The 13457-nt window shown below is 36.5% G+C and overlaps 1 protein-coding gene across 19 annotated transcripts in view; it reads right to left on the reverse strand.

The window, feature by feature from the left end:
• The window catches only part of MECOM (MDS1 and EVI1 complex locus), a 575892-nt gene that overhangs the window by 28771 nt on the left and 533664 nt on the right, over positions 1-13457 (reverse strand). For 10 of the 19 annotated variants that reach the window (XM_074405635.1, XM_010335686.2, XM_010335687.3 and 7 more), the window contains 4 exons: positions 12298-12445; positions 10811-10967; positions 4796-6152; positions 2177-2264 (listed from right to left, as the gene is read on the reverse strand). In XM_074405635.1, coding sequence (XP_074261736.1) covers positions 2177-2264; positions 4796-6152; positions 10811-10967; positions 12298-12445 — 1750 coding nt within the window. The remainder of the gene's footprint in view (positions 1-2176; positions 2265-4795; positions 6153-10810; positions 10968-12297; positions 12446-13457) is intronic. The other 9 variants (XM_003924961.4, XM_039480256.2, XM_010335691.3 and 6 more) reach the window with 3 other exon arrangements.

Genomic DNA, 13457 nt, shown 5'->3' on the forward strand with positions numbered 1-13457 from the left:
AATGTTCCCCTGCTTCCCTGGTCTCTTCCCCGAACACCCCTCGGATAGTCCCACTATCCAGCAAATAAGACATTAGCAGCTGGGGCAGCAAGAGCCTCCGGTATCCTGCTCCAGAATGACAGAAATCCATTCTGATTGGTAAGTATTTATGGCACACCAGGTTTTTGATCTTCACTCTTGGGTCTCGTTCTAACAGCAACACGCAGCAATAGAGAGTCCCTTATTCTGATGTGACATTCTGGCGCAGGAGAAAGACAGTGCCATTGTGCTCCCACAGACGTGTTTATGAAGATCTGAGGAGTGACTGCTATGCTTGAAGTGCTGGACACAGGCCTCATCTTTTGTGATCCTTAATTAAATTTGGGAATGTTAAAATATAACATTTTCTCTCTTATTATTTTATTTTAAAATACGTACCTACTATATTGCTAATGGCTGCAAATTCATACAGAATTACTGGTTGACAAAACTGCCCATCTTATGAACTGGTAAATTTACCTACATTAGCAAAAAATCTTTGAATTTCAAAGTGGGTAGAAACCTTACACAGAACTCTCTCATTTTACAAACAAGAAAACTAAGAGGCAGGTTAGACTAAGATGCTCGAAGACACTGAGTCCCTGTTTTGGTTTTTCCCATTTTATCATGTACTCATAGCACTCTGTTTCGAAATGGTTAATTACAAAATTTTAAAGATTATCAGAATATGAAAATAATTTGATTACTGTAATATTACAGTAATTAACTATTGTAACATTAATGAATATATGAATATTACATTCTCAATTTATAATTATAAAGGAAGTTATCAAGAGAGATGTACTTTTTGTACAATATCTTACACAAAATATGTACTACATTCCAGTTTATTAGTCTACGAAACTTCGCAAGTACTATTTAGATCAGTCTAAATAAAAAATATAGTTTATGATAAACAGTAACTGTTTAAGAACTTACTTCTTTTCCATTAAGTAATTATGTAAATAATATCCTTTAGTCTTCCAATATAAAATTAATACTAACTGGAATGTTTCTAAAACTTGTACTGCTAAACCATATATTATCTCATTTTGAAAGAGAGTGAGAGTTCTTTAGCAATAGTAGATTTATCTAACCCAGGAGATTGTGTTACAACTCTCATACTCTTTATTCAGGACTCTAGGAAGATACTTGAAAAAGTGTAAAAGAGGTAGCCGAAAGGAAAAGAAAAAAAGAATCAGATCTCATGATTTTTATTTAATTAATTTAATTACCTAATAACTTTCTATAAGATAGCTTGCATAAAACTTCTCCCAATTTTATTAGAGAATCGTCATCTTTTGTTTGAACATATTGCAACAGAAAAAATTAGTTTACTTTGTTTTTAAGAATTTTCATTAAAATGTGCTATCAAGAAAGACCAGAGCTTATATCCTTTAAACAAAAGTAAAATAAAATTTATATTAAGAAACCACATTCAAGACGCTTATATACCGTATTTGTTCTTTCAATATGATTTTCCAGATGGTGATTGATAGGTAAACCCATTTTTTTAAATGACTAAATGCATAAGGGCATTAGGATGAACCAGTTAGAGATAGTGATGCTTTGTATTTTACTTGCAGTGATAAACTGTATATATTTTGATAAATGAACACAACTTTGTTCTGCAAATAGCATTGTGCATTGTGGTGAATTCTTGTGCAACTACAGAACTTTGCTGGAATGCTCACTGGTCTCTAGATAAATTCCTTCCCCCTCTATGGTAACAACTTGTCAGGTAGGCTCATTTCCTGTTTTTATCTAAGCTCTAAAAGAATAAGAATGACCTTCATGAATTTGGGACGAGTCACTGTATGATCTATTTGTCAGTATCAGCAACCACAACACACAAAACACATCTTGGATATTTATTTTCTTAACTGAGTTCTGCTCACTCCAAAATGTACTTTAACTCAATAGACAGTTAATAGCAGACAATAATTTAACACTGAGACCATGTTATTTTTACACATATATTAACTAACTTTTCTTTAAAGACTGTGGGTTTTAATTCTGCTAGAATTTCCTGTGTTCTTCCACATCAGCGTCATAGGAAATCCTAATGTTCTCAAGATGTCTTTCATTTGATTGCACCTGCTTTTCAGGATCAACAAGTTAGTTTACAAGCTGGAAACTTCAAATCCAAAATACTTACTTGTGGGTGAAACAAGAATCCTGGAGAAGGCCTCAAGTATTTCTCTTTCAAAGCTTCAAGTGGGTCAGTTAGTTTTCTTTTCTCTACTCTGAAAGGTTAAAATTAGATTTTGGAGATGAACCAGTCTCACATATCAATTACTACATAATCACTCACATTTAAAGCAGCTAACAATAAAGCCAATGGTAGGTTTCTGGGTAGCACACTAATAAAAATATAAAGACATTTGCTTAGTTTTTGGAGATTACTCATGGCCCTTCTAGGTGCTTAAGGAGAGGAGGACCTATTTATAATGGAAAAAAAAAAAACCCTACTGAATGACTAGGAATAGAAATATAAAAATAGGAATAATGAGAAAATATGAAAAATGAAGAGTCACTAAAATAAGAGGCATTTGTCACAAATTCAGTACCATTCCATTTCAAATGTAGACCAGAATGCTTGATGATTTTGAAATCATGAGGTCAAGGCTGATTCTGAATATGAGAGCCATTTTCTACCAAGAAGGTGTTCTCCCAAATATGCACTCTATTTCTTCCATATTTGTCAATAATAGTAAGAGAGTCTCCAAGCATACACTGCTAGCCACTCTTCGAGGTTTTCTCTCTCTCAATATATATTTATATTTATACATATAACATATTATTATATAAATATTTTTATGTAAATTATAATATGTGTTCAAAGAGAGAGAGAGCATATATGCTCTTTGGATGCCACTGCTGATAAAGAAGGCAGGCAGATAGGATGGGTGTGGTAAAAAGAGGATGGGGAGCTTTCTGAAGACAGAGAGAAATACGTAAACTTACCTATAGATCGCTTCTGCTTTAGAAATGTTTGCCATTCTATTTTGCATTAAGAACATAGAGAAATAATATCCCTATGTTGAATTAATTCATTAAATTAATTTCTTTTACCAACCTGGTATTAAAAAATACCTTTTAGATATGTGCACTCTTAAAGCAGAATAAAATAGCTACCAATTATTGATATTATATATGTGATATGCATGTGTGGCATACACTATTTCACTTACTGAAGTAGGTGATGTTATATCCATTTTATTGGTTTTGTTTTTTTTTAAGACACAAGAAGGCTGACATTACAATCCTGGTCTGACACTAAAACTGGATTCTAGGTCTTTCGTGAGTGGTCAAATGACAACCCTAGGTCTTAATTGAGACAAGCACCAGAGAGATGTTGGCGATCACAGTGAGTAACAGGAATGTTAGCAGGTGATGAGGATGAATGCAAGGAATGCGTGGAAGAATCAGAAGACAGTTGCTATTGAGAGGGTACAAAAAGGAAAGTCTGAAAAATTATCTTAACAAAGGATGGAGACACATCACTGAGTTGGAAATATGACCCTTACCCAAAATGTGTGACATACAATCTACACACAAAATATGGACGATACGTGTTTCTTTGTTTTTTCCCTTCTCTAGTAACAGAACTGCCAAAGGAATTAAGATATAATAATTTTTAAAAGCAGCCAAACTTGGTACTGATGCACTGAGATATTCTGTATTGTCCTTTGATATTAGTGTGTCATATTCAAATGGGGGTAGTTCTTTCTACACTGGCAATGTTTCCTTGTTAATGCATCATAAAAAATATACATAGAAGAAGAGATTTAAGTGAGAAGAAATTGCAGTTCTAGTACCTATTAAGTAATAGGAACTCAATAAACATTGTTGAATGAAATAATAGAACAGCATCTCTTCATGAAAGAGAATTAGAGAAAATATGAAAATACTCCCATGTTAGATAAGTTCAATAGAAAATTATACACATGTTCCATGAACTCTTGACAATGAACATTTGAATAAGAAAGTAAATGTGAAAATGTTTGTAATAATCAAAATATGAAATATTCATAATATTATTATTCATAGCCATTTAAAGAAAACTAGTATTTTCAAACTAAATCACTTTGGTCAAGTGAATATTACAGGATATTGCCAAAAAGCCCTTTTATTAAATTTGTATGTTTCACCCCAAGATTTTTTTTTTGATACATCAAAGGAAACCGGATAATGAAGCTATTAAACAGAGACAGGTTTTTTTTTAAGCCAACTACTCATACTATATACAAAACATTTTCTGTGATTAATATTTTATTTACTTGGGGATTCCTGAGAGATTTATTTAGAAACAATATGACCAGCCCTTACTAAGGATGTGTTGGTACGTTAACAAAGAGTGGACTCCTGCTGTTATATATCTCACCTATTCCAAAGAACCTGACCCATTTTAGTACCCACGCATATTTGCATTAATCCTTCAGGATCCTCATAATTCCACCCCACTTGCCAATTTACTTTAAATACAACGTTCCCATATTTTCCACTCCAAAAAAAAGTGTTTAAAAATAAATTTATTGTCAAGGGAAAAAAAATTTGCAGGCCTATTCCAAGCCCCCAGCTTCAGAAACATCCAAAAATAAGTTCAAACCGAATGAGCCAACTTTCAGAATAAAAAATGAGTTCACCAGATCAAACAACTTCATTCTGTTTTATAATAATGGTAAAAATGATGTGTTAAAAAGCCATCACTTTACAGTGTAAATACCCCTTTCATACATCTGTTCATATTTCATCATCTCCCATCCACCCTTACCTGTAAATAGGGTCCATAAAGAAAGGAGTGGGTCTTGCATGCTGCAAAGAACCGTCTGAAGCTGGTCTTGGTTCCATGCTGCTTCCTTTTTTTTCCCCAAACACGTGGTTTTTTCGAGGTTCAGTCAGCTTTGTCCCACTGGCTCTACTCCTACTGCCCATACTTAGATCCAGGGGCTGGTCTTGGCTTGTGGCAGGCGTCACTGGCGGCTTGGAGGGGACTGGAGTCAAGGGCTTCTCGTCTTTTCGCTTAGTGGTGAGATCAAAGGGGGACTCAGAGCTGCCCTTCTGCAGTTTCTTAACTTCACCTGGTGATTGGGGTTCCATTTTCAAAGGTAACGATCTCAAATCTCTATCAGGAAATGGGTACATTGATTGGGAGAATGCTGGAAAAAATGGGAGGGGAAACATGGAAGGGTAAGGTAAAGCTCCAACTTTTTTGTCTTGCAGCCCCACCAGTCCTGTTGAACCAAAGTATTTTTCAGCAATAGAAGCAATAGCCTTTATAGAATCATTCACAGCTCCTGACACCGCAGTCTGCTCCTCTAAAGATGGTGAGAAAATGGAATGATTGCTGTATTCTTTCTTATTATTTATTGAAGCCAGATTCTGAAGAGGGCTTACTTTGTCTTTGAACATTTTACCATTTTCTTTAAATTTCTCTTTATCACTTTCAATGTCACTTTCCAGATCAGAGCCCGAGGTTGTTTCCAGGTCACTGCCACTTGGTGTACTGACATCATCAAGGTCACTACTCTCTGACTGGTCACTGATTTTCTCAAGGGGCCTCTCTTCAGAGGACCTCTCGGGCTGGAGCTCCACTGGCTTATTGTCCCCTACAGGTGGGTGTTTAGATAGTGCCTTCAAAATATCCTGTGTAGCTGGCAGTATCTGAGGATGTGTCATGAGGGGACTTTGACTTTTGTTTGTCTGTTCAGTACTTGATAGTCCTTTAACAGGAGAACTAGCAGGTATCAAAGGAGGCCTGTGGTACAAGCCGGAAGGAAACAGACCAGGGAAGCTAAAAGAAAATCCAGGAGCTGTTGGAAAGGTAAGACCAGCAGGATGCCTATTGGCGCCAAAATAGTCAGCAAGGCCCGGGTTGGCATGACTCATATTAACCATGGACGTTTTATCCATAGCTGGGGTTCCAGGAAGTGAAATGCCTTGGCCAAAAAATCCACCTGCCGCAAAATGGTTCTTGCCCTCACAAAACCTCCTGTGTTTATTTAAGGAAGACGTAGTGCTGAACATTTGTCCACAGTCTTTGCACTTGATTTGGGTTCTGCAATCAGCATGCATGCGCTTATGACGACAAAGGTTTGAAAACTGAGTATAGGATTTATGGCAGACCTCACCTGTGTGCAAACAACAAAAAAGAATCTCAGGCTTTATGTCAATTGCTTCTGAATTTAGCAAGTATCACAACTGGTTTACTCAAAATTTCAATTAGGAAGCCCGTAAAAGACATTGGAGGCACCAATCTGGGTGCTCCAAACACAGAAAACCCCATTTCACTAGATTCCAAAGCAAGGCAACCAACCTGACAAATGTCTTGAGGCAGCACAAGTATTTCATATATATATTTTTTGTCACCTCCACATTGTGCAATATTTTGCATTATATTTGCATATTTAAATATTTATGGAGAGTTAAATTCCAACATGCATTGATTCTCCACCCAATTACTATGCTGATATAATGTTGAAAATTAAAGTCTTAAAACGTATTGAATATGAAACACAGCAAGAACACCTTTCAAATTTTAGAGTACTTAAAAATTCTATTTTGTAGACACCAAAACAAAATAAAATAGCCTCAACCAGAAACTTCACCTTCATTGCCTCTCCCCTTGGGGAAAAAGCCTGTGACTGCCCTGCTATTATTTAATTGGTATTATATCATATGCTCTCATCATTCACACATCAAAGCCACACAACAATGCACATTGTGTATTCTGAGACTTTTTTTTAACAATCATTTTCATGATTTGAGAAAGACTGACATAATTTACAATGGCTCTATTTTAAGCCTGCAAAGGAAACGAAATTGAATGTAGCCCATCCTGCATTCCTGGTTCCCATGAACTATGATCACGTCCTCTGACTTCCCCTCACACCAGTGGTTGCGCTAACCTTCCTGCATTTATGAAACCCCCGTCCTTGGGAAACATGTCCACTTGTTGTCATATCTACATTAGTTATCTCAGGCTTGACTTCTATGTGTTACAGCCAACTCTGGTTGGTAGGGGAGAGCACTGTGAAACCTCTAATCCAGAAAGAAGGGCACAGCATTGGGCGCAGCTGTGAAATATGCCTTTTCACCAAGAATTTGCCAATAAAGTAGAATCTCCCTCCTCACACATGTACCACTATAGCTAAGTATATTTTAAGACCAAACTTTGTACCCCTTAATAACTCCTTTACTAGGTAAGAATCCTCACTCACTTCACGGTCCAGTAGGATTACAGTATCAGTACCCTGAGCATCATATTTTTTTTTATTTTACTTTATGGGGTTGAATCATGTTATGTGTGAACTTACTTTAACACTTCTGTGTATGTTCAATACATGCACAAACAAGATATACCTTGTTGGTAATTGTTGAAACAAATTTATTTTAAGAAATTAAATTGAGGCCGGGCGCGGTGGCTCAAGCCTGTAATCCCAGCACTTTGGGAGGCCGAGGCGGGTGGATCACGAGGTCAAGAGATCGAGACCATCCTGGTCAACATGGTGAAACCCCGTCTCTACTAAAAATACTAAAAATTAGCTGGGCATGGTGGCGTGTGCCTGTAATCCCAGCTACTCAGGAGGCTGAGGCAGGAGAATTGCCTGAACCCAGGAGGCGGAGGTTGCGGTGAGCCGAGATCGCGCCATTGCACTCCAGCCTGGGCAACAAGAGCGAAACTCCGTCTCAAAAAAAAAAAAAAAAAAAGAAATTAAATTGAAGACAAAACGTAGCATTTATTGCTTTCATATGATGACTGTCTTTTAAGTGCAGAATGTTTGTGCTTCTAAGTCAAAGCAATAATAATTTTTTTTAAAAAAAAGAAAAAAAAAAAAAAAAAACTCATGCCTAGGAGATTTTATAGACTTTAGTCAAGCAAAACTCACCCAGAACTTGGATTATCCCACATACATCCAAACAGGAAGTACTACGTGAGGATATGTCTCTTTCTTTACTACGAAAGGTTAAACTGTATTGTTATATATACCAATGTGCTTGGTAATATTAAAGGTGCCTTCAGTTGTGGGATGAATCATAACAATATAGAAGTTGTAACATGCATTTTCACGGGAAGAGAAGGTGTGGGTGATTTCTTTTCAAATTATTTTTCCAGAATATATTGACCAGAGTCAGCTTTAAAAGTATATACTACGTAACCATACACAATAAATAAACATGTGATTTAAAATATTTGATACACTAATTAAAATCATGTAATGAAGAAGGTAGAAACATCAGACATTCACTAGATATATTAGAATAATTCAGCTAGAAACAATAACAACATTTTATTATTGGAATTATAAAAAGTAAGAAAGCAACACCTCTTAAAAGACACTAAAAAAAAATGTCTTGATGAGTATTCAACCAAGACATAAGTTTTTCAAAGGCTTGTAATTTTTTGGCAAGGAAATATTGCTCTCTACACTTCTTTCTTACAACCAGATGGCTTTAAAAAAAAAAAAAATCAAGAGTTTCTCTATAGTGGAGTAACAGAAGTTCAGCTGATTTTTCTCATGGCACCCTTTGTTACATGGCTGAGTGGTGTCTGTGTCTGGGCTCAAGAACATAGGATATGGGATGTTTTCTTAGGCAGAGGCTTTGTTTTCAGCACTTGAAGGACTGGCCTGGCATACCACAAACCACCAGGCCTCCAGGTAAACTGGTTCAATTGATATTGAAGTCTATACTCTACTGTAATTTTCTCAGTAATAAGGAATTAGCGAGCAGTTAACATTGCATTTTTCTACTTATTAAACAAATTAAGAGGCATTTTGAATATATTCAGCCTATTAGAGCATGTGGTTTCTATTTGGGAAAGCTGGAGGTTTCTGTAAAGGCAGTGAGTAATTACCTTAGCACTGGTGACTTTGGGCTCAAGCGTGGCAGCACACTGTAATAAGAGACAGTTGCCATAAACACACCAGTGGGGGTAAATCGTGGTGTGTGGCCTTCTGGTGAGAAACAGATATCAGCCCTAGGTGAACCTCCTCCCCTCAAGTCTCCGCACCATTTCCTGATCTTTAAACTCTTTTGTTCTGAAATTACATGGCTATTATTCATAATTACTCCATGGTTTTCTGTCAGATTTTATATTTGAAGAATGCCATCTGCCATTTAAATTTACCAATAATTACTGAAAATACATTCAAGGGAAATACTTTATGCAATCTGATTGGAAAGGAACACCCGATGGCACTTTAAAGTGAAACACTTGTCTTCAACACAATTAAAATTCCAGATCCCAGAATCTTCAATAGTAGAAGTCTATATTTTCTGACTTTTATTTTAAATCATAGAGAAAGCATTAAATGAGTGATCAGAATTCCTTGTGGTTTATTTTACTTTTTTTTAACATCAAAACATAATAAAACTTACCAAAATTTATTTCTGAGGAATCAGAAATAAATGAACTATTTAATATTGTATGCCTGTAGTACTTCCAAGTACATTTTCAGGGCATTAAGACTTAAGAGTCAGGAATGCCTTTTTGAGACAAGAAGTCTAAAAGTTCTATTGAATGCTTTATTTCTTGTGACCTTCAACAGAGCTTCCCCAAGGGAGACGAGAGCACCCTTTTTTTAAATCTGTTAGTCCTCTTCACCCAGGGAACAGAAGAACATATGAGCAAAACAGGACTCTAGTGTAAGCTGGAAAAGGAAAGAAAAGCTCTTTTGGTGCTTGGACACACAAAAGAAGGCTGTGTCAAGACGAAGGAGAGTTAGTCTCTGGCATCTCTATGTTGGCACTGCAAATTAGTTTTTTCCATCAGGTCCTGTAGTAGTGTCTCATATACCTATTACAAACCAAAGTCAGAGGTCTTGCCAAGTGCTGAATATGCTTCAACTAAGTCTATGTGTATTTGGATCCAAGGTCAGTCTTGAAGTTTGTAGCACAACTCAATAAGTCATTGTATTTTATGTCCAGCCAAGCAATGGATTAGAAGAAGCCCAGAACTTTTGCCCACAAAAACTAAAAACAACTGATTTTTCTTCTAAAATGTTTGAGCACAATACAGAGAAAAGGAGTGGGTGGACAGAAGGAAAAGCAAATGAGAGCTGAGTTTTGCTGTAGCTGGAGGGTGTTACTACAGTGCTCTGCACAAGGATGTTCTAAGTAGGTGGTCAGATCAGATGTCCCCTAAAAGCACACTGCCTATAAACTTGCTTTGGTGCAATGGTAAGAGAAACAGCATGTCCAGCGTCTAAATGAAAATGTTCTGCTTTTCTTCAAGTAACAGAGAACTACAGAGCCACCAGCCTGTGATTGGCAACAATGGGTAGATTAAAAAGCATTTCATCCCCCTCGCTCTCTCCACACACATGTACTCACATACACACACACAGAGCTGTAAGTCTACTGGCCAGGTGGGGTTCTTCCAGCTCTTTCTTATCCAGAACAGGTTTTTAATCACTTCATCTTGTTTAGTGATGTCTGCTATTTGCTGCTTTACAAAGCCATGAACATTTACAATATGAGACAAATCTGATTGTCTTGATTAAATCCTATAACCTGGGGAGGCTTCCCTTTGATTATCTAATGACTTTCCTTTTCTCTACCTGTTATTGATTTCTTCCAAAAGAAAATACCCCAGGTATCAAAGACAAAATACCATAGATCCGATTACAAAAGATTTACTTGTAATCATAAGTAGCCCTACTGGATTGGACCACAAATAGCTAACACAGTGACCCTCAGAAGGCCACGCACAGTCACTCTCCTGGTCACAGTGCCTTTTGGAGGAGAGACAGATGTGGGAAGGAGGGCTGGAGTGTTAAAAACTTACAGATAAAGGGCTTCACACTGCTGTGGATGTGCTTGTGTTGTTTGAGGCCCGACGAAGTGGCAAACGTTTTGCCACACTCCGGGCAAGCATGGGCCCGGGCACCAACATGCTGAGAGCGAATGTGCCGCTGAAGGTTGCTAGGGTCCGTGAAAACCTGCTAGGAAATGAGTACTGATTAATCCAGAAACTTAACTCAAGGACACAATTAAAGAAGACCCGGGATGACTCAAGAAGAAATTTTGCTTATTTGTTTTGTTTTTATTTTCCCCAAAGACCAAAAAGTGTACTCTCTTCCAACCAAAGTGTACTCTCCTCTAGGGTAGGAACTATAAATGATTCTGCTCTATATCCTTAGCATGGAGTATCCACTGTTGAACCAAAGAATGAATGGCACTATCAGGCCATCTTGAAGGTCCTTTTGATACCATTTATAGTGACTTGAGTTGAATAATAAAATGTTGGTTATGGCATTACTAAAAGTTTAAAGTTGTGTGCTATTTTCACCCTTTAAATAAAGACAGATTGTGTATAAAAATTTGGAGGATTTTTGACTAACATTCCCTAAATCTATTTAAAGAGTTTCCCTAGGGTGTTAAATTCTAACACTGTTTCAGCTAAAACCATTCCTTTAGATACCATACTAAAAACAAAAATAAAAAAAGCCACCCAGCACATCTGAGAGTAAAACATCCCTAAAGAAATTTTAAATGTCTTTTTTTTTTAATGAGAAAAAACACACAAAATTTTAATGTGCATAGAACAAGGTAATCACAAGAGAATGATTATCCAGTAACCTGGTGGGGTCCAGAAATTTCCACTGGCATGAAAAAAGCTATTAAAATGCTAGGAAATGTGTTTTGGAAATAAAAAGCAACTTTAATGATACCAGGACATCTTTGAGTTAACTAAGAAACATGAAATTAAAAGAAGCGAATTACTTTTACCACAGGTCACAGTTATGGTCTAAGTTGAGTATGTTGTTCAGCACTGACAAGAGGCTCCACATGTTTTAATTAGAACCAAGTCATAATTTATAGTGAGCCCTTGGTTGGAAAAATCTGCAAATGTAAGAGTCACCCATTCTTTCTGCATAGGTATTCAGAAATTTTATGTGACTTCCTCACAAACTGCTATTAAAAGAAATCAGTAATGTGAATTGAATAAAATCTTCGTTCTCCACAAGGCTATAAAACAACTCCACACTGGCAAATCAGTAGCGGAACCAGGAATTTACCAAGGCTGTCTGACACCTAGTTCTGGAACTCACCATTAAGCCTCACTTCCTCCCTTAAAAAAATAAAAGAATACCCACTAAGTGTTTTTATACACTCTACTAATGCCTTTTAGCATACAACACTCAGTATACTTTTCTCAAGATATTTATAGTTTCCCCTCTGAAGGGTTGTTTTTATATATCGTAGCAAGTGATGGATTAAGAGAGAGCAGGATGACAGAGAGAGGCCAAGTAGCCTACAAATTCACTGTACCTTGGCACAGTTTTCACATTCATAGTGCTTTCCACTGTCATGTGACATCTGGTGGCGAATTAAATTGGACTTCCAGTTAAATGCCTTGGGACACTGATCACACTTGTATTCCCTCTCTTCAGTATGTGACAGCATGTGTTTCTCCAGGCTGTTAAGAGAATAATAGATTTAAAAAGACAAAGGATGCATTCATAAACAGAATGTCATTTTTTTTTGCTAATCCGACTGGCAATTAAAGAAATAAGAAGGAAAAGGAGTTGAATTGAGAAGGAGGAAAGAGCAGAAACAGGCTTGTGACAGACAAAAGTACATTTTATGTTTCCTGGACTGTGTCACCAATATGAAGATGTGTTCTCTTTAGAAAATAAATCTGATACAGCTGACAGGGAGTATCTGCCAATTTAAGAGCATGATAAACAACAAGCTATTTGTCCAGTTTGAGATTCACTAAACAATTCTAACAGCAACATGTATTGCTATTACTTAACTGAAATACAAACACTCAAATAGAAAATGCTTAAAAATATGTAGGCAAGTATTCTTTCTAATGTAGATAATCTCTTATGAACCTAGGATGAATGGACAGATGGATGGATGGATGGATGGATGGATGGATGGATGGATGGACTGATGCATGGATATATGTGTGGGGATAGATAGATGATAAAGAGAGAGAGAGAGAGAGAGAGAGAGAGAGAGAGAGAGAGATATCGATAACCTAAGAATTAGGGAGTAACAAGGGCATAACATTTTAAGTGGATGCAATATTTAAGTCCCCTAAAAGAAAAACATGATTAGAAGTTTCTCTCAAGCAGAGTCTTTCTGTTTTAAAGGTTAAAATGTTTTATCTTCTCAAATTTTTGCCCCATTTTCTAAAATTTATATATGAAATCTCCATGAATATAATTTTAAAAATATGCTAGATAATGGATTACTGTGATAGAAGATTTCTGCAACACCTTTACTGATTAAATACACACACACACACACATAACACTGGGATACTATCCTCTAATAAAGTAACCAGAGCTCCATGGAAAAATAGACTATTTCAAATCTGAAGTATGAAATTCACAAGATGGGCCTTGAACATCTTGTTATGACAAAAAGCAAGACATTTACAGACAATATCCAAAAAATGTGGGTGCCAAGTTGAAGAG

The sequence above is a fragment of the Saimiri boliviensis genome, chromosome 9, assembly GCF_048565385.1.
Source record: "Saimiri boliviensis isolate mSaiBol1 chromosome 9, mSaiBol1.pri, whole genome shotgun sequence".
NCBI lineage: Eukaryota > Metazoa > Chordata > Mammalia > Primates > Cebidae > Saimiri > Saimiri boliviensis.